The sequence below is a fragment of the Zootoca vivipara genome, chromosome 6 (genome assembly GCF_963506605.1).
Source record: "Zootoca vivipara chromosome 6, rZooViv1.1, whole genome shotgun sequence".
NCBI classification, from domain to species: Eukaryota; Metazoa; Chordata; class Lepidosauria; order Squamata; family Lacertidae; genus Zootoca; species Zootoca vivipara.
The window spans coordinates 50,497,167-50,515,906 of NC_083281.1; the positions used below are offsets into that span (position 1 = coordinate 50,497,167).

At 42.0% G+C, this 18,740-nt stretch overlaps 1 protein-coding gene across 1 annotated transcript; it reads right to left on the reverse strand.

Annotated features, from left to right (window-relative positions):
• Nucleotides 1–2,619: 2,619 nt before the first annotated feature.
• Nucleotides 2,620–17,922, reverse strand: ATMIN (ATM interactor). The gene is made up of 4 exons (XM_035119926.2): nt 17,174–17,922; nt 10,516–10,641; nt 9,227–9,426; nt 2,620–8,733 (listed from the first exon to the last, which is right to left on the reverse strand). Exons 1-4 carry the CDS (start codon nt 17,471–17,473, stop codon nt 6,909–6,911), a joined length of 2,451 nt encoding a protein of 816 aa, XP_034975817.2. The 5' UTR covers nt 17,474–17,922; the 3' UTR covers nt 2,620–6,908.
• Nucleotides 17,923–18,740: the final 818 nt, after the last annotated feature.

Consider the following 18,740-nt stretch of genomic DNA (forward strand, 5'->3'; position numbering starts at 1 on the left):
ACAGCCTTCAAACTATAATTATTCTCTTAGCAGGGCAGCAAAATCTTATAATTATTTGGAGGCTTAGATCTAAGAGGTATGATAGCCATACATTAAAATGAGTAGCCTTTTCTTTTTATATGACCTCTAAGAACCTTCATGGGTTTGGTGTTTGTCCATTAACAAATGACGCTCTGAAACACAGGGCTTATCCACACTTCCTCTTGTCCTGCTGCTTTCCCAGTGAAAACTGCAGTTGGAGCAAACAGCAATTTGGGTTTCCCCCAGATTGCCATTTGTTCCAATCTAAAGAGGGGGTTTCCCCTTGAAAGTGAGCATGGCAAAGGGAAAGCTGCTTGGACCTGAGCTTTCTAGGTGTGGCACAAACAAAAGTGTGGACTTGAAGGAGTGTGGGCTGAAGTTAGCCCAGGTCCAGGGTTCCCTCGACGGAGGCAGCTTCGCTGCCTGCCGCTGCTGCCGTTTCGCTGTGCTCTCCCTTTTTTGCTTCTGGGGGGGCAGCTGCCCCCCTGCCCTGTGCTGGGTACGCTCATGCACCCCATATTAAACCATAGCCATGCTTACATAGCCCTGGGGAAAGAATGCCAGCATGGCTACGTCTCCTGCAGTCACCCCCCATCATTTGCAAACCCCTCGCATCAGGACAAAACCATACCTTTTCTCACTACTTTGGTTTTAAGGCAAGGAATAAAAAAGAAATGCTATCTCCATCCACACAGCCAAAGGCTATTGCACTACAGCAATTTGACAGAGGCTAGTGAAAAGTGTGACATTGCTTTTCCATTTCACAGTATAATCCACTTTCTAGACCCAACTATTTCTTTTCAATAGAGAAATGAAATGGCAAAGGGTTTAAGTAACCATTATTGTAAAACAAGAGGCAGGAAAAAAACACTGGTGAGTTAAGGCAGAAAGACATTTATTTGTTCATCTTTGTGACATAAATGTGCTTCATTATATATACAGGTAGGCCCTTACCCTGAACAGTTTTATTCAAGACAAAGAGTTTATTTACTTAAAGCTCACAGTATTTGCAATTCTATGCATGCAGTTGTGTGTGCAAACACCTAATGGACAGAGAAAAGTCAGTTCTACCATTTTACTGTCTGAAAGCAGAGGAAACTCTGCACTTCCATGTTGGTCTAAACTGCCATTGCATGCACGTGTAACATTAATTTGCTCTTTGGCATTTCATCTTCATTAGCTGCCTGAAGAGAATACGTATGCATCAGAGGAGAAAAAGGAGGCTTGTGGCTCCATAAAGAATAACAGATTTAACTGTTTTAGATAAATTTGATCTTTAACAAAGTGAGCACAGATGAGAGGGGGGAAGCCCCTAGAAAAAGAGGACTACTCTGCTCCCAAACATGGCAGAAAGGAGGGTGTAGTGAAAATTGCAGCTGCAAACGAGAATGAGATTTTCTTTCACTTACCCATATCCAGCCAGATATTAAAACTGTAATCATATGACAGCCTCCTCTTAAATGTAACAGGCCACAGTTTCATTTTTATTCAGGATTCCTCCAGCCCATCTGCTCAGTGATGAAATGGAAGTCATTCTCTTGAGGCTAGGAAACAGCAGCCCTCTATTGTTTCCTTCCAAAAACTTCATAAAGTGCAAGAATTGGATACAGAAAATGTTCAATGATATACATGATCGATGCTGGAATTTAATATGGTGTCATTCAGATGTTTCTGATACAACCTTTGACCCTTTAATAGATAAACTGTGTGTATTGACTCATTTTCACATTTCAGGCAACTTGCAGTGGACAAAACCCCTTAGTTCACTGGTATTGTTCAATGACACGGTATTGCTTCTGACATGGTATACCCATGCTTAGGCTGCAGGTGGGGGCTCACATTATTGAATGCTCCTCCATACAAAAGGATTCCCTCTTATTTTCTCTATGGAAAACTAGATATTAAGGGGGGATTGCAGGGGGGTTGAGGTGTAAATCAAGCATACATGTTCCCACCTGCAGCCCATACACAGCCTAGACACAAGTTTATTCACAGTGCAATCCAACATTTATTCAGAAACAAGTCCAAAAACCTCCAAAAACCCAAATCCCCATAAAGCATGCAGCTCACAGAGTTTCATTTCCAGTGTCTGTGAACGCCATCTCAATCTGCAGTCAGAGGTGAAGCATGTGCATATGCATGTATGCACACCTAGAATTTTTCTTGAAAATTAGCAAGCATAATGAAATACCATACTTTGATCCAGCAAGAGTAAGACATCATACTAAGCTCTGCAACTCATGTTTTATGTTTTCAAGTTTAGAAACATCCACTAAGCAGACTAGTGCTATTTCGTGGTGCAAAATTTTATCCAAGAATGTACCTTTAAAAGTTAATATAGCATTGCAAACAATTAAGAGGTGGTTGTCTATTTCCTGCCTGCTCATCCTCTTTCACCCTTTCACCCATCTTGAACCAGCTACAATGACAGGCAAATATCATGGGTGCACCTACTGCCAAAGGTAACCTCTAACGCTGCTTTTGCCAACCTGGCTGTGTTGGCTAGGGCTCATGGGAACATCTGGAAGGCACCAGGTTGGCAAAGGCTACTGTACAGTGACTTTGAATGAGTTACTTTCTAAAATGATACTAAGCAACTCACCCAGTACAGTGAGTGTTAGGCCCTGCTATCAGACGCTTGAAAAAGACATCTAAGATAGCCCTCTGGAAGCAGGTGAGAAAGGAAGCAACCAAACCCTGTTGCTTGCCTGAGATGAGTAGTAACTTGTAGTACTAGCATTATTATCATTGCCGAAAAACAAATATGGTTGGTTTTTAGTTCAAGTTAATTTTAACCCTTAACTGAATAAAAAGTGAAGAATTTCAAGGATGAGAAAGTTTCCCCATAGAAGACAGGACTCAAGTTAGAGCTGATGTAAATGTCAGCTGACTATATGCACCATGCATGCTGTATTATGGATTGTAAAGAAGATCATGCCTGTATATATCAGTGTCAATCAGATTGAGAGAAAGGCATTTCTTGTTTCTTAGTACTATAGCAATCAGGGCTAGTCACACAAACACTAAGATATCTGTATGTATATTAGCATCTTTCACTTTCTATGAAGTAGAATATTAATATGTAGAAGCTGAGCAGGACATTCTTAGTTTGCTTTTGACAACAACATGCTGAGTTTGATAAGTCTTTTGTGGTGGGCTGGGTGGTTTAGCTCTAACAAGGGATAATCTCCAGCTCAGAAGGAGGATATGTGGTATCAACCTCTATCCAGGTCAGGTGGTTCATGCTGACAGAAATTTACCTTCCTGCAGCTATTGTGTCATGCAAGTAGGCCCTCTGTGTCTAGGTCGTGACAATCCTGCTAAACACTTGTATATAAACCAATTCTTTAAAATTCAAATCTGTTTACTGCTTCCTCATTAGCAGGTAGGTTACCCTGATTGCTAGAAAATACTATGGAATTGGAAAACCAAAGGCAGAAGATGTAGCTTATGCACCAGACTCCCTTTAATTACCTCATATTAATCAAATACAAGGATTGTGTGCAGACAGTTGCAAACTGAACATTCTGGTTCAATTACTCTGATGAAATGGTGGTGGTGGGGAACACTTAATAGAACCAAAGAACGAAATGTTACAAGATTCATTTTGAAGACAGTCTCAAAATCTCCTTTAAAAGGATACCAGGAACGTGAAAGTTGCTCAGAAATTAGGTCTTTTCTGCAAATATGACCAGGCTGAGTCAATATTTTCTCTCTATAGCAAATATATTCTTGGAATCTCCTACTAAAGAAAGAAGATAGCCAAAAGTGGGGCATGCAGGAGATCTGCCATTCCTGGAGGAGAAAATAAGCTACTGTAGTTTTGTACACTGAGCTGTGGATGGCTTTTAAGTCTTCTTCTACCGGTATGAGTCCAAGGAGTGTGGAACATTTCTTCCCCCACAAGCAGAAATGCATGGATTTAGTCACAGCAGCACTTCAAGGCGAGCTATTGCATAAGCACCCTATGTAGGATAAGACAGCAGTAACAGAACAGAGCCCAAAGGTCAATCTGCATTATTGGCACTGGCAGTACCTATCTATAAGTAGTTGCTTAAAGACAATCACATCAACTTAAAAAGGCGATTATATACCAACATGATCTCCACTGCATTAATGGTACTTTAATGGGGACCCAGGACAGCTGCCTGTTTTGTTTGTGGAAAAGCTTAATATACATACTCATATTAGCGCCTGAATACCCTGACCACAGATACGCATCAACAATTCAAACACACTTCAAGGTGCCCATGGACACTTTAATCAAAAGTGCACCTAGGCTACTACATTCTGAACTGCAACTACCAAGCTGTATACCACAGCAAGCCGGGTGACACTAGCTTCGCACTGGAAGCACTAAGCTTCAGTGGGATGAGGGACTTTTTAGTTGCATCCCAACAAGGGTATAGTTAAATCTCTGGAGTGCCATCTTTTTAATGTATTTTAAATTGTTGTGAACCAACCTGGGATCTTATGGTGGAAGGGCAAGTAATAAATCAAATAATTCATGTGGCCATGGAGGAATAACAGTACCACTCCTGGCAATTGACCTTAGATCAAAACAACTTGCATGATACATAAAGAGTGCACCCGAGTGATGTCATTACTTCACTGCTGCCTGGGACTCTGACCAAACTGCATCTTTTCAGCTTCATTGCTCATTAAACAGCATCAATCAAGGATGTGCCATGCACTTTTGAAGAACAGTGTGTAACTTGCATCAACCTGGAAGCTGTTTGCCACTCTTTGGCTGAAGCAATCAGCTGGTGCATACCAAAGTGTTATGTACGTACAGGACCCAGTTGAGAGTTCTTCTTCCAAATGCTTATCCAAGGCTCAGTGGGAAATTGATGCTCAATTCTGTGGAATAAATGCTTGGAGAGAGAAAAAATAAACCCTGCATACAATTATTGAAGATTGCAAATATCCAGTGTAGGATATTCAGTGTAGAATATTCTCTTCAATAAACAAAAAACAGAAATGGAAGTTTCTGAAGAACATCAACAGATACGCTGAGTAGTTGCTAACACTTTAGACTTTGCCCAGAGTATGTTGGGTGAGAATTAGAACGTAAGACACAAAATCAGTGTGGAAGTGATGTGTCTTTGCTGACAGACCATTAGCAGCACTATACAATGACAACAACAGACCCTACCACTGAACATGGTGCTCTCTAGATACTGCTGAACTCCCAACTCCCATCAGCCTCAGCCAATAGGGACAATTGTCAGTTGTAGCCCAGGAACATCTGGAGGACCACAGATCCTCTATCCTAGCCCTAAGTTTTTTTGCCCTTTGAAAGATAAGTTGTTCTTGGAGGAGCTGAGGGCTCAACATGAATTTAAAGAATTCAATCACAAACAGAACTGTATGTCCAACAGCAGGTAAAAGCTGTAGCTGAACACACGCCATCTGCTACTTTGATGAACACTTTCCTTTATTGCTTGGTAGAAGAGCTTCCTAGTGATCTTGTCCTGAGCAGATAGTAACTCACTGCTTTCTCGTAGCTTGCCTAGCAGCTATGTTTCCAAAGTGATTGTCTGACATAAGATCTTAGGACAGATTAAAAAGAAAAAAGGTGCATTGGGAATTGAAAGGTGCATTGGGCAATGAAAACCAGTAGAGCTGCTGACACAAAATGCACTGAATTAAATAACATATATCCAAGTGTACATTTGAAGTATCGTCTCTCATTTCTGCATTGGTGCCTTCCTTTCTTTTCCTTACTTTTTCCTTAGATTTTTGCAAGCCATTGAGCTTAACTCCAAACTGTCTGCTAGAACCTGGCAAGACTGTTCAGAAACTAAACACCTTACAGGCGACTAACATTGTTTCAAGAAAATTGAATCCATGATCAACAAGGATTTACCCATGTTAAACATGTTGGGTTGTATTCAACATTAGTCATACACTGTGCAGACCAAATGAAATTAATGGACATGACTAAATTAGATTAATTTCAGTAATCCTAGTCTGAGTATAGTTTAGTTGTACACAATCCAAAGTGTACTACTGCACACTTAGCATGGTGATGTCAATATTCAGTTGTCCACCTACCCTAAGTCACAAATATGAAGTCTTACTAAATCTATATGAATTAGAAGCCAGATGAGACAGACAGAGAGAGAGAGAGAGAGAGAGAGAGAGAGAGAGAGAGAGAGAGAGAGAGAGAGAGAGAGAGAGAGCAAAAACTTGTTCTGTACTTGGTTGGTTTTCTAGCAAGCAACAAGCTGCTGCAAGTATGTAGGGCACATTCCTGCCAAATTGTTAGCCTATGTCACAGCAACATGCGGAAGCGTGAATCTGTAGAAATTCTTGGGCACAACCATGATGTAACCCTAGTAGAGCTGAATTGCAACAAAGAACTCCAAAAACAAGAACAAAAAAGAGAAGGGCTGCATTTTCAGGATTTGGGGAATGAGCCTGAATTTGAAGAAAACTAGGTTTTGGTCCATTAAAAAACAAAAACAAAAAACCCACAGCACAATTCCATGTTTGATTACTCAAGAACTCCACTCTGTTTAGTGGACTTCTTCCCAAATACAGGACTGCTGCATTAATAGTCAAGGTCAAAGGAAAGCTATTACTAACAGCTATGAGTTTGGAACTTAAGAGTTTTTTTAAATGTAACTCAGCATAGCAGAGGCCAGACACAAGATCACTACCAGTTATGAAGTGTTCAAACATACACAAACACACAGCAGTGAACATATGCACACGGGATTCATATTAGTAAACACAAAACAGTTAAAGTACCTTATAGTAGGACATAGTTTGTAAACCAACCATATGTGGTCAATTACATTCAGTGGAGGTGACTTGAATGTCAGTTTCTCCTACCCACACATAACTTAATCCTCAAAGAAAAGAGAGTTTGAGAACAGCACTCAATGGTTTGATTTATCAGGACCCTGAAACAGAGAACACAATTCTGCACAAGTCTGTGTTTCGACTGAACTGAACTGTGACTCCATTGTATTCCAGGCCAAGTCAGCCAACAAAAAGTCATCCATAGCAGTCTGAGTCTCATTGCTAGTAAGAAATAAACTGCCAAGGGTTTCAAAGCAGCTATCCATGGTCTGTGTTTCAGCACTATTCAGCTGGACTTTGCTTTCTGCCATTTGGTTAGAGGAATTTTTTGCAGGAAAATGCACTTCTGTCTGTGTTTCTGTATCAGATGAGTCTGTGCTCATAGAGAAGGTAGACTGTTTCAAGATGCTCCCCAAAGGCAAATAGGGGCTGTCTAAAAAGAAATTTAAGTCAGTCTGGGTCTGTGTGTCAAACATCTCCAAACCTAAGAAATTGGGATTACCCCTGCAGCTATAGGACTGGGTGGCATTATCTGAAAATAAATCTGTCTGGGTTTCAATATCTAGCAACTCCAAGACTGGCTCAGAGTTCAGGTTGCCAAGTTGGGTCTCTTCTGTTTGAGTCTGGATATTGGAGGCTGTGAAGAAATCCTCAATGTCAAAATCAATTCCTGCGTTCTGCGTAGGGCCAGAAGGCAAGGGTGTGCCAGCATGCGAGCTAGTGTCAGTCAAAAGACTACGGTTATCCAATGACTGACCCGCTGTGTTATTAGAAAAAATAGTTTCAAGATCGTTCAGTAACTCCATTGTCTGGGTCTGATTGTCTGTCATAACCTGCTGTGGGAGAATATTACTTTGTGCACTGAAGCTGATAACTGGCTCACACTTGGTGTCTGGACTCAAAGATTTGCAACTTCCTCTTTGCAGCAGACTTTGACCCAGGCCTGCAGCCATCAAGTTGCTGCCTGGAAGTCCCACTGTGGTTGAATCACTGAATGAACTAACACTGTCAAAAATGTCATTGCACATTACAGCCTGGTCCATTTGTACTCTCCCATCAATATCTTTCTGTGACCTATTGGTCTGAGTCTCCCGAGAAATTCCACATGACTGAAAGCAAGCCTGTGCAAGTGCATCTGTCTGAGCAGCTATGGAAGAAGTCAACTTTGAACTGGGTAACAGTGTCTGCGTCTGCACATTAATTGGCAACAAAACCTGAGAGCTGAATGTCAGGTCTGTTTGAGAACAAGAGGACACCGATGAATCAGGAGTCCAGGCTGCAGATGTCACAAAGTTCTGCGAAATATAAGATAAGTCCGTCTGCACATTTGTTGAACAAATCCCGTTCTTGTAGCATATGGCTTCCAGATCTTGGATTGTATTATCTGATGCCCCTTTACCCAAATTGACCTGGATACCTGTGCTGACTGGCTCAACACTGCCAGTATTTTTGGTTTTTGAAAGGGGCAAGGTGCTTTTAAATGCAAGTGTTTCAGCCTCCAGTCCCGGTATCATAAATCCTACCGGCAGAGGCATTAAGTGAACAGTACTCATAACAGAGCCTTTGTCATCAACGGCAACTACAACGGGTTTGACAGAAGAGTCTGGTGCTGATACAAAGATAGGCAATTGAGTAAGCTGCATTACAGGGAGTTTAACCAAAGCCACTTTTGGCTTTGGCAGAAGCAACTTTGGTGAATTTTTTGGCTGTGTTTGTGTTTGCTTAGTAGTATAGGAACAGCTAGAATCTTCAAAGGAAGCTGCTGGCTTCATCTCAGAGGTCTCCAAGTCTTTAGTGCTAGTACATCTGGTCTGGACACTGGCAGAAGCTCCTTTAACTTTTTCTCTCACCAACTGATTGGATACAGAGGTTTCAATTTTCCTTTTCTTACTTGGTGGATCCCTGTAAATATTACAAAACCTTTGACTAGGTACAGCTGTAGCATATACGGTACTCCTTCATTCCCTCCAAATCTTTCCCACCCCACCACTTTTACCATTTCTATAATAGAATTTAGAATAATTCAACCTTGCACTGTAATTCCACACAGTCTTTAATACTGTGCATTAAGCATTTTGATAAAGGACTTCAAAAGTAGTAGTCACCCCGCCTCCCCACATTGAATGGAAATGCATTCTGAATTGTTAGATAGTTCAAACAGAATCAGTTTTACTGGTGGGAGCGTGTTGGATAATAATTGATTGTATAAAAGCCTGGAAAAATCCATGCCTCTTTAAGAGTTATCCTTAAAAAAAATGTTGGTAAGATAAGGGAAGCTGTCAGTGGCAGTGATCTTCACAGAATGGTGTTAGAACTCCTCCCCCTTCCAATGTTTTAAGGCAAATATATGTGCACACATATGAAACAGTTAACAAAGGGAAAATGTTGCCCTTACCTATGTTCAACAGGGATCTCATGCTGTGTCCTATAAATATGAGACAATAATGCTGTCCTGCTAGCATAGGGGCATCCACAAGTACACTGGAAAGACTTGCCACAGTCCTCACTATGTCGCTTCAGATCCCATATGGTGCCATAGGAATTGCTGCATTTATCACATTTATGCTTCTTTTCAGCATGCATTTTCATAAAATGCTGAAATATAAAAAAAAGTTAGGTAAGTTATAGGAAACTGCCTTGGATCACTGGTTCATCTAGTTCAGTGTTGTCTACACTGACTGGCAGCAGCTTCAGGGTTTCAGACTGGGCTTTTTCTGAGCCCTACCTGGAGATGCCAGTGCTCTGTCACTGAGCGATGGTGCTTCCCAAACAGAAGAAAGTACCAGTAGTACTATGTTTGAGACACAAAGCTGTTCAAGTTCCAGCCTTGTCTATCTAAGATAGGCATCCCCAAACTTTGGCCCTCCAGATGTTTTGGGCTACAATTCCCATCATCCCTGACCACTAGTCCTCTTAGCTGGGGATCATGGGAGTTGTAGGCCAAAACATCTGGAGGGCTGCAGTTTGGGGATGCGCCTGATCTAAGACAAGGCACTTTTAAGCATGCTGTCAACAACTGAATTTTCCACAATTTTTGATGCATTTTTAAATGATTGACTGGAGTTGATAGAGGGGATTCAAGATTTTCATGGAATTCCTGAAAATGGTTAAAACATGGGAATGAAAGTCCACATGCACTATCTGGATGCACCTCAACTCAATAAATACTGCGACTGACTTTTAACAATTCCACTCTTTCAAAAGATATTAAGAATCAGATAATGCATTTCTTAGAATATTCAGACCTCTGACATTCAGCCTCCATGAAGTTTGCAGTTAAGGTTCTCAATAATCTACATAGGCCCATTATAAGTTTTACACAGAAAAGAGGGCATATTACAGAGACTTAAGTCAAAGGAGTAATTGAATTAACTACTCAGAAATCTACCGCAAAATTACCCTCCGATTTGCTCCTTTCATTTTCAGCTACTGAAGGCATATCTCAGCACATTTAATAAGTTTAATTTTTTAACAAAAAAGTAGCTCTTTCCCAACACATTGATCCTATAAGCAATAGACAACTGACAATATGAAATGACATTCATATGCAGCTTCTCTTATGATTATGATGGTATACATTTACACAGAAATCTTGCAATTCAGAAAGATGCATGGCTCTTGAATAAGATGTTCCATATGAATTATATTGTTCTATTTATTGAATAGTGTAGTTAGAATACATACCTGTCTTACAAGAGAAAATTGTGAAAAAGGCCTTTCTGGTCCTCTAGGGCAACCTTCAATAGGACAACAGTAGTATTTCTGTGGCGTTTTCAAGTCTTTCCTTATTGCAGGATTTATTTTTCCATCCTGTAGCAGAAGAATATTATTAAATTGTATCTAATGTTTGGGGTTCAGAAGTATCTGGAATACAAATAAAGCTTGTCTTTATTCAGCATTTTGCCTGCCTGCATACTGAAGAGACTCTCCACTTGAAACTTCTGTAATGTTTCAGTTATTCCCTATGGAAGAAAGTGATCCCAGGTTACTCTAATTGCCTAGATTATGTGACAGGTAGTTGATTATTCACTAGCCCAGTAAGGGTCAATCCTGGCTAAATAAGCAGAGGTATGTACAAGCACTGGCGGAGGAAGAGGAGTGGTGGGGGAGCACATCGCCCCTGGCAGCGCAATTCCGGTGGGGTGCCATCGTGGCTGCCTCCCCCCGCCCTAGGCGCCATGCACCCGCAGGCGGCGCCCCACACCACCAGGATGTGCGTCACGCCCCTGTGGGTGGCGCACCCCACCCCTGGACACGCACCAGCACTACCCCCGCCTGCTCTCTGCCCACCCCCCCGGTGCTGGAACATGAAGCTCTGCCACTGTGTACAAGGCTTTTGCTCATGTGCTTTGATTTAGAGAAGCCGTCCTGGTTTCTGATTATATCCCAGAATGCCCCGCTTTTCCTTAGGATGTCCCTGTTTTCAATGGAGAAATGTTGGAGGGTATGGAGTTCTCTAACCCCCAAGCCGTCTGAAGGCAATACTATATAGGGAAGGGTTTTTTTATGTTTTATGTTTTCATATATGTTGGAAGCTGCCCAGAGTGGCTGGGGCAACCCAGTAAGATGTGTGGGGTATAAATAGTAAAATTATCATTATGGAATGGGATGTTCCTATTTTCATAGGAGAAATGTTGGAGGGTATGCTATCCTCATGCTACCACTTTTATCCTTGGCACTCTTTGAGAAGCAAGGCAATTTTCAATTAATGTTAGGTCCCAGTAACACAGTTAAAGGTAAAGGTAACGGTACCCCTGACTGTTAGGTCCAGTCGCAGATGACTCTGGGGTTGCAGCGCTCATCTAGCTCTATAGCCCAAGGGAGCCAGCCTTTGTCCGCAGACAGCTTCCGGGTCATGTGGCCAGCATGACTAAGCCATGACTAAGCCACTTCTGGCGAACCAGAGCAGTGCACGGAAACACCGTTTACCTTCCCGCCGGAGCGGTACCTATTTATCTTACACTTTGACGTGCTTTCGAACTGCTAGGTGGGCAGGAGCTGGGACCGAACAACGGGAGCTCACCCCGTCACAGGGATTCGAACAGCTGACCTTCTGATCGGCAAGCTGTGGTTTAGACCACAGCGCCACCCGTGTCCCTTAGTTACCATGTTCCAAACCACCCAGGATTTTAAACCATGGTTTGAAAATGTTCCAAACCTGAGATAACCAGTTTCCTAGTGTTAGTGTAATAAGAGTAGATGAAGAATTCTGGGGTTAATTTTGGTGCACCAAGAAGGAGTGAAGTGTGTGTGTGGACACAAGGCTTATTCACATCTGGGCTTGTTAAACCAAGAAGATGTGACTGAGTGAACACTGACTGTCACTTAGGAAACAGAAACATTTTGCAGAAAACATTATGCTGAACTTTTAGACCAAACGATTTAGAACCAAACATCTCACAGCAAGAGAGTGTAATATTAAATTCAAAACAAACTGAAGCTAGGGAGACTAGTGCTATACCAATGACTTGTGATGTCAGAGCCATGAACCAGGTCAAGGAACCACTGATTGCTCCAGTCTCTCCATAGCTGAACTTGAGCAGGGCTTTGAGCGTACTGTGATTCAGAGCAAGCATGGGCAAAAACACAGAATAATGGGCATATTATTTCCTATAATATTATATTAAGAAACCCAAAGTTTTTGGCACTTCTGGTTGGAAAGATTTGCTTGTAATATGTGTGGATATGGCTCCTAAAATCTCACAAGCCAGAAGGAAATCAGTAGGATTTCCAGTAGTTTTGAGATAGGGATTCAGTCCCCAACATTACAAAATACCCGTAGTTTGATTGCAGAAGTATATGGATGTGGTTCAATTAATGCAAAGAGACAGCTTGCCTTGGTGTAAAATTTGGACTGCAGAACTTTAAAAGGCTTTTTAAAAGTGTGGCATTCTCTTTATACATTAAGGTACCCAAGTACTGGTATTCATAATCCAAGGATTTCCAAACCAGCTGCATTAGATACATGCTCTGACTGGCTGGAATATAAGTTTCATCATCAGTGTCCAACCTCTTCTCTAACTTCTTTTTATCTTCCCTTTCAAAAAGGAGTGGGGAAAGCGTGAGAGAACAGCCTAGAAATGCTGAAACCTGAAATGCAACGATTCAGTCCTGAAGAATGCAGGAAGACTCTCTCTACTCTTCAGGCCCTCCCTACCCTTCTGTTAATAAACAGCAGTGGTAGCATATATAAATCCCTTGGAATGAAAAATATTTCCAATCCTTAAGCAAAAGAATCTTTAAAAACAACAAAAAGCTGCCAACATTTATTTATTACATTTTTCATCTCAGGCTTCCACCCATACATTTTATCTTCACAACTACTGCAAGAAGTACTGGTAAGTTAGGCTGAAGAATAATGACTGCCTCAAGGTCACCTAGTGAGATCCATGGATGAGTGGTGACTTAAAACTGTCTCACAGACCCAGTGACTGGAGTCTTCCTGTTTATTTTACAGAGCTCACTTTCCCCATATACAATGCAAGTTTCACTTCAAATTCACGCACAAGGGTATACAGATTTCCATATACTCATAGTTCTAAAGCACTATCAGGTATCTTACTTTCTACTGTAATATTGGCACTAAAATATGGAATACCATTTTGAGAAAACTCTTTGCTGGTTGGAGCAAAAATAAGTCTGAAAAGATATTTCTGAGGTAAAAGCCCAACAAGCCATTATGCCACCTTGGGATATGTAAAGGGATGAGGAGGGATTACAAGGAGTCAAAGTAGGAGCTGTTGCAATATTATTGTCACATTACTCCAAAATCTTAATTAAGCCAGTAATTTCCAAACAAAGTATCTGGCTGCAAGATGGAGGACATTGTTTTATAAACACTCGTTTTGCTCTAAATAGCTACAGCTTCTCACCAGAGGTTTTATCAAGCACTTCTGGAAGGGATTTTGAGGAAGCCGCCAGCCACTTCCCATTAAAGGTCACATTTCAAATTTGGAAAGAGATCCAATGGGGGAAATTATTAAAACTTAAATAATATTATCAACAAAGTACAATCAGAAGCAGGAACCCAACCATAAAGGCAGTAGCAAAGATGTGAGTACTTCACTTAAATACCAGGATTTTGAAAACAGCACCATGGGCTCAGGCACAAAGCTCATTTTCAAGATAAACACAGGAGAAGAGAAAGTTACATTAGCGTAGGGATTCTGGCTTTGGTGTGAGGAGGTTTCCTTGCTTAGTCTGAAATACACAGAGAAGCTGAAGGAATCTGTAATTAAATACAGTGAGCCTTTCATAGCTACAGTGATTAGGTTTCAGGCTAGGTCAGGGAAGGTTATGAAGTTGTACTTACCTGGGGCATACTCAGAGATTTTAAGAAAAGTACAGTGGTACCTTGGTTCTTAAACATCTTGCTACTCAAACAACTTGGAATCTAAACACTGCAAACCCAGCAGTAAGTGTTCCACTTTGCGAACTTTTTTCGGAAGCTGAACGTGCTTTGTTTTGAGTGTTACGCTTCCGATTTGAGTGCCACACTTCCGTTTTGAGTATTACGCTGAAGTTTGTCTGTTTTTGCTATTTGTTTTGCAGTTCAGCTACTGATTGATTGGTTCTGTGACTGCAGTACATTGATTATTGCTTTCATTTTATGGATCAATGATCTCGTTAGATAGTAAAATTCATGTTAAATTTTAGGGGTTGTTTTTAAAAGTCTGGAATCAATTAATCCATTTTGCATTACTTTCTATGGGAAAGCACGCTTGGGTTTTGGAACGCTTGGGTTTTGGAACTGACTTCCGGAACAGATTAAGTTTGAGAACCAAGGTACCACTGTACAGAGTGAATTTGTGGAATGAAAGAGCACATAGGTTGCGATAAAGCAATGTAGATAGTGAGGGGATACTGTTCATTGAACCTTGAAAGCTTAGATGAAGTACAGTTTCAGAGCTTAGGAAGGGATTTCTAAGTATTTTAAATGGGGCTGCACTTGCCTGATTTTTACAACAGCACAGCTTGGCAGGCAGGCTACAGTGAGGAATCAGGAAGGGCTGCAACAAGGCCACATGAAGCTGTCACATGTATCAGTGGGCCATAGTAGTTGAAGGATTCTGAGAGTCTGAAGAAACCCTGACCTGCGCCTAGTACATTTATATAAGAGCCTACTGAGGACTCTGCTAAGAAAGAGATTTTATTTAGGCTGGGTTCATTATTTGGCCCTTCAAGAGGCACCTCCTCATATTTGCTTACAGAAAAACTCTTGTGTGTGTAAATATATTTGACCAAACTGCAGGAGGCAGTGGAAGACAAGAGTGCCTGGCATGCTCTGGTCCATGGGGTCACGAAGAGTTGGACACGACTAAACGACAACAATGTTTGAGAGAGTTTATAGGAGGACCATAGTGAGGGGATTTGTCAGGTGCTTATGGTGAGGGTCACAGATTAGTGGTGCCACTACTTGTCTTCTTTTTGCAGAAATACATATCATCATATGGGGCTAAAAAGGTGGTAGCTGCAGCAAGTGTCCGGAAGGTCCAGTTCAAATTATGTAGTCACTTGAGACTTCTAGTTCAGGCTTTGGTTCTAAACTTGCTTACTATGAGGGAGCAAGATCAGTGGTTCTCCAATATTTCAGGCAAGTCTTCCCCAGCCCTGTTACTTAAGCAACGCTTTACTTATGTTATACATTGTTCTAGGTCAAGCAGAATGTGTGGTGGATGGTTACCAATTATGTATTGCAACTCTGTGAATGAATGGATACTCTCTTGCCAAAAAATTACTAAAGGAAAGGAAGTAGGATGGCAGCTGAGCTGAACTGCTGAGTATCACAAATAAACAGAGCATTAGAATTCTGCCACTACAGAATCATCATGAAGCTACAGAGTTAACCCACAATAAGAGCCACAGTCCTTGGAAGTCACAGACTAACCTATGATTAACAGAAATTCCAGAAGCATGAGAGGAAAGTAACATTCCAGGGATAGCTGGTACCCAGCCTTCCCCAGGAAGAACAGAAAACATCCTGATAATGCCAAAGTTACTGCTACTTGCAATTATGATGCCAATCAACCAAGTTATGAACTAGAGAATATTGGAAGTAGTAAGTGAATAGACAAAGAGGCTCAGATGATCAAGTTATTGAGGGATAAAAGGTATTAGAACAGGGGGCGGCAACCTAAGGTCCATGGGCCAGAAGCCCACAGTATGGCACTTTCATATACCACATTCATATGACTTAGATCAGGAATGGCCAATGTGGTGGCCACCAGATGTTATGGACTACGATCTCCCCATAATATCTGATCACTGGCCATGCTGGCTTGGGCTGATGGTGGCAGCTGGAGTCCAAAATGTCTAGAGGGCACCATGTTGGCTACTCCCAGACTTACACCAATGGTTTTTAATTCAGTATTTTCTATCCTGACTGGCCGCAGCTCTCTCGGGTCTCTAGGAGAATTATTTCCCAATAAGATCCTTTTAATTGGAGGTGCTGCATACTGAATAAGGAATCTTCTGCATGAGCAACTATGAAGCTACCTCACACCAAATCTGATCAAATGGTTCATCCAGCCCAGTATCATCTGCCGCGACTAGCAGAAATCGAATCTTGACCCAAGACTGAACCTGGAGCTTTGTGCAAGCAAAGGATGTGCATCACTTTAGCTATGAGCCCTCCCTAACATTTGCTTTTTTTTTAAAAAAAAGTATTTTATTACCATGGTTGTATGGCATCCTGGCAGCTTTGCTAGATATGCCGGAAACCTTTAAATAAAGCTAAGAAGCAATTGTGACTGGGAAAGGGAGTCTCTGAGGTTTGATTTAACATTGTACTGGCACACCACTTTTCAAGCAAACAAAATGAGCTCAAAGTGGCTCACAACAACCACAACAGAGCATTAAAAATATATTAAGAATGCCACTGGCAGAGGGAGGGAGGGTATCTGAGGTTAAATCAGCCAAAAGGGGGTGGGGTGCAGAGAATAGAGAAAGGGCTTTTGTTGCTGTGATTATTATTAATAACTGAATGTCTATAGCTACCAATTAATAATTATTGTCTGGGATACGAAGAGGGACTGAATATGATAATTAATAATTGAATTTTGTCAGCTACCCATCAATATCTACTATGTACCTGGGAACGTTGTGAACAAACTGATGCTGGAAGGGAGTGATTATTAACACTAACATTTGAATTCAGATAGCCGCCATCAATGAAAATAATTGAATTCTGATAGCTACCCATCAGTAGTTCATTGTTACCTGGGAAGCTTATAAAGAAACCGAATGCTAAAAAGTGGGGCTGAAATGAAACCCTCCCTCTGGAGGGAGAGGGAAGGCGCTCGGTCCCCGGAGGAGCGGGAGAAGGGAGGGCGCCGCCGCTTACCTGCTGCTGCACGCCGTGGGCCTTGCTGAGGTGCATGCTCAGCGCCGGCGGGTTGGGCAGCACTTTGCCGCAGCCGGGCACCGTGCACAGGATGTTGCTCCTGACGGCCCGCGAGAGCTCCGTCACCGAGGGCCTCACCAGCTCCCACGGGCTCGACGGCCGCTCGCGGGGGCCGCGCGACGCCGAGCGCGGAGGGCGGCCGAGCCCCAGGCCCAGGCCCGGCCGCCGAGCAGGCGGCGTCCGTGACACGGCTGCTGCTGCGGCTCCTCCTGTCGCCGCCGCTGCTGCCGTAGCCGCCATGTTGCTCTCGGCCGTTCCCGATCCGCCGGTCGGCGGGGCACTTCCGGTGGCGGGAGGACAGGGAGAAAGAGCGTGGAAGGGAACCCGGCGGAGAGACTGACAGGCAGCTCATACATATTTATACCTGGCACTTTCAATATTCATGAGGGGTGAGCGTTCTATGAAACAAGTAGTCCCACATGTTTGCCCCTAGTGCCTTATCCGCGGCTGGAAATAAAAGTAGACCAGCATTTTCTATTTTTCCATTTGTAAATATGGGATATGGCTTATTGATAAGAATGTGGACAAAACAGGGTGGTGCCCCACCATTCAGCAGTCGCATATGAAAGATATTGGGTTCTGAGGGTTGACCGCAACCGATAGGTAGAAATTCTTTTGTCATTTGCAAAAGTTTGTTTGCAACTTGTGTACATCCATGGGCGTAGCCAGGATTTATGTTGGGGAGGGGCATGCTTCATGTTAGCGGGCAGATCCTCAGTTTGTTAAGTATTTTTTTATTGTTTTACTTGCCCCCCCCCCGACTACACCCTCAAATGAACTCAATCCCATTTTACACAGGGACAAAGGAAAAAGAAAAAAAGGATGAATTTTACCAAATGTATGAAGCTATGGATCCCATTAACACTGGAATACAGATCACTACATTCCAAATCTACCTGTTCACTGCTCACTCTCCACCTTAGAACAAATCTACACCACCAGGTGCCATAGAAAAGCACTAGACTTATCAAGAGATCCAACGCACCCTGGTCACCATTTCTTTGAGCTCCTGCCATCGGGACGGAGATATAGAACAATGCAGGCAAGAACAAGCTGTCTCAGGAACAGTTTCTTCTCTAGAACGATTTTGGCCTTAAATGGAAAGCCTGGACTTTGAAGTCATCTTATTTTACTTGTTATTTTGTATTATATTTACAGTTTTTAATTAGGTTTTGTAATTTTGGATTATGCGGAATGCTTTATCTGAGTGGATGTAGCAACCGAGTAATTTCCTTGTTCCCGCAAGGGGACAATGACAATAAAGATATCTTATCTTCTCTTAAATGAACTCAAATGTATTATGTACACAGTGCTGTTTTCGGGGGGGGGGGGAACACAGGTGTACGCATAGCCCTAAACATTTTGTGAATCTCTGTACTTTTCTAAACATGTGAATTATCTTCAAAACAGTTTGGACATTAAATAAGAATAGGAAGAAAATCTAAAACAGGTTTATATTAAAGAAGGAGGAATACTGTTAGCAGTTGGATTTAATATTCATTAATGT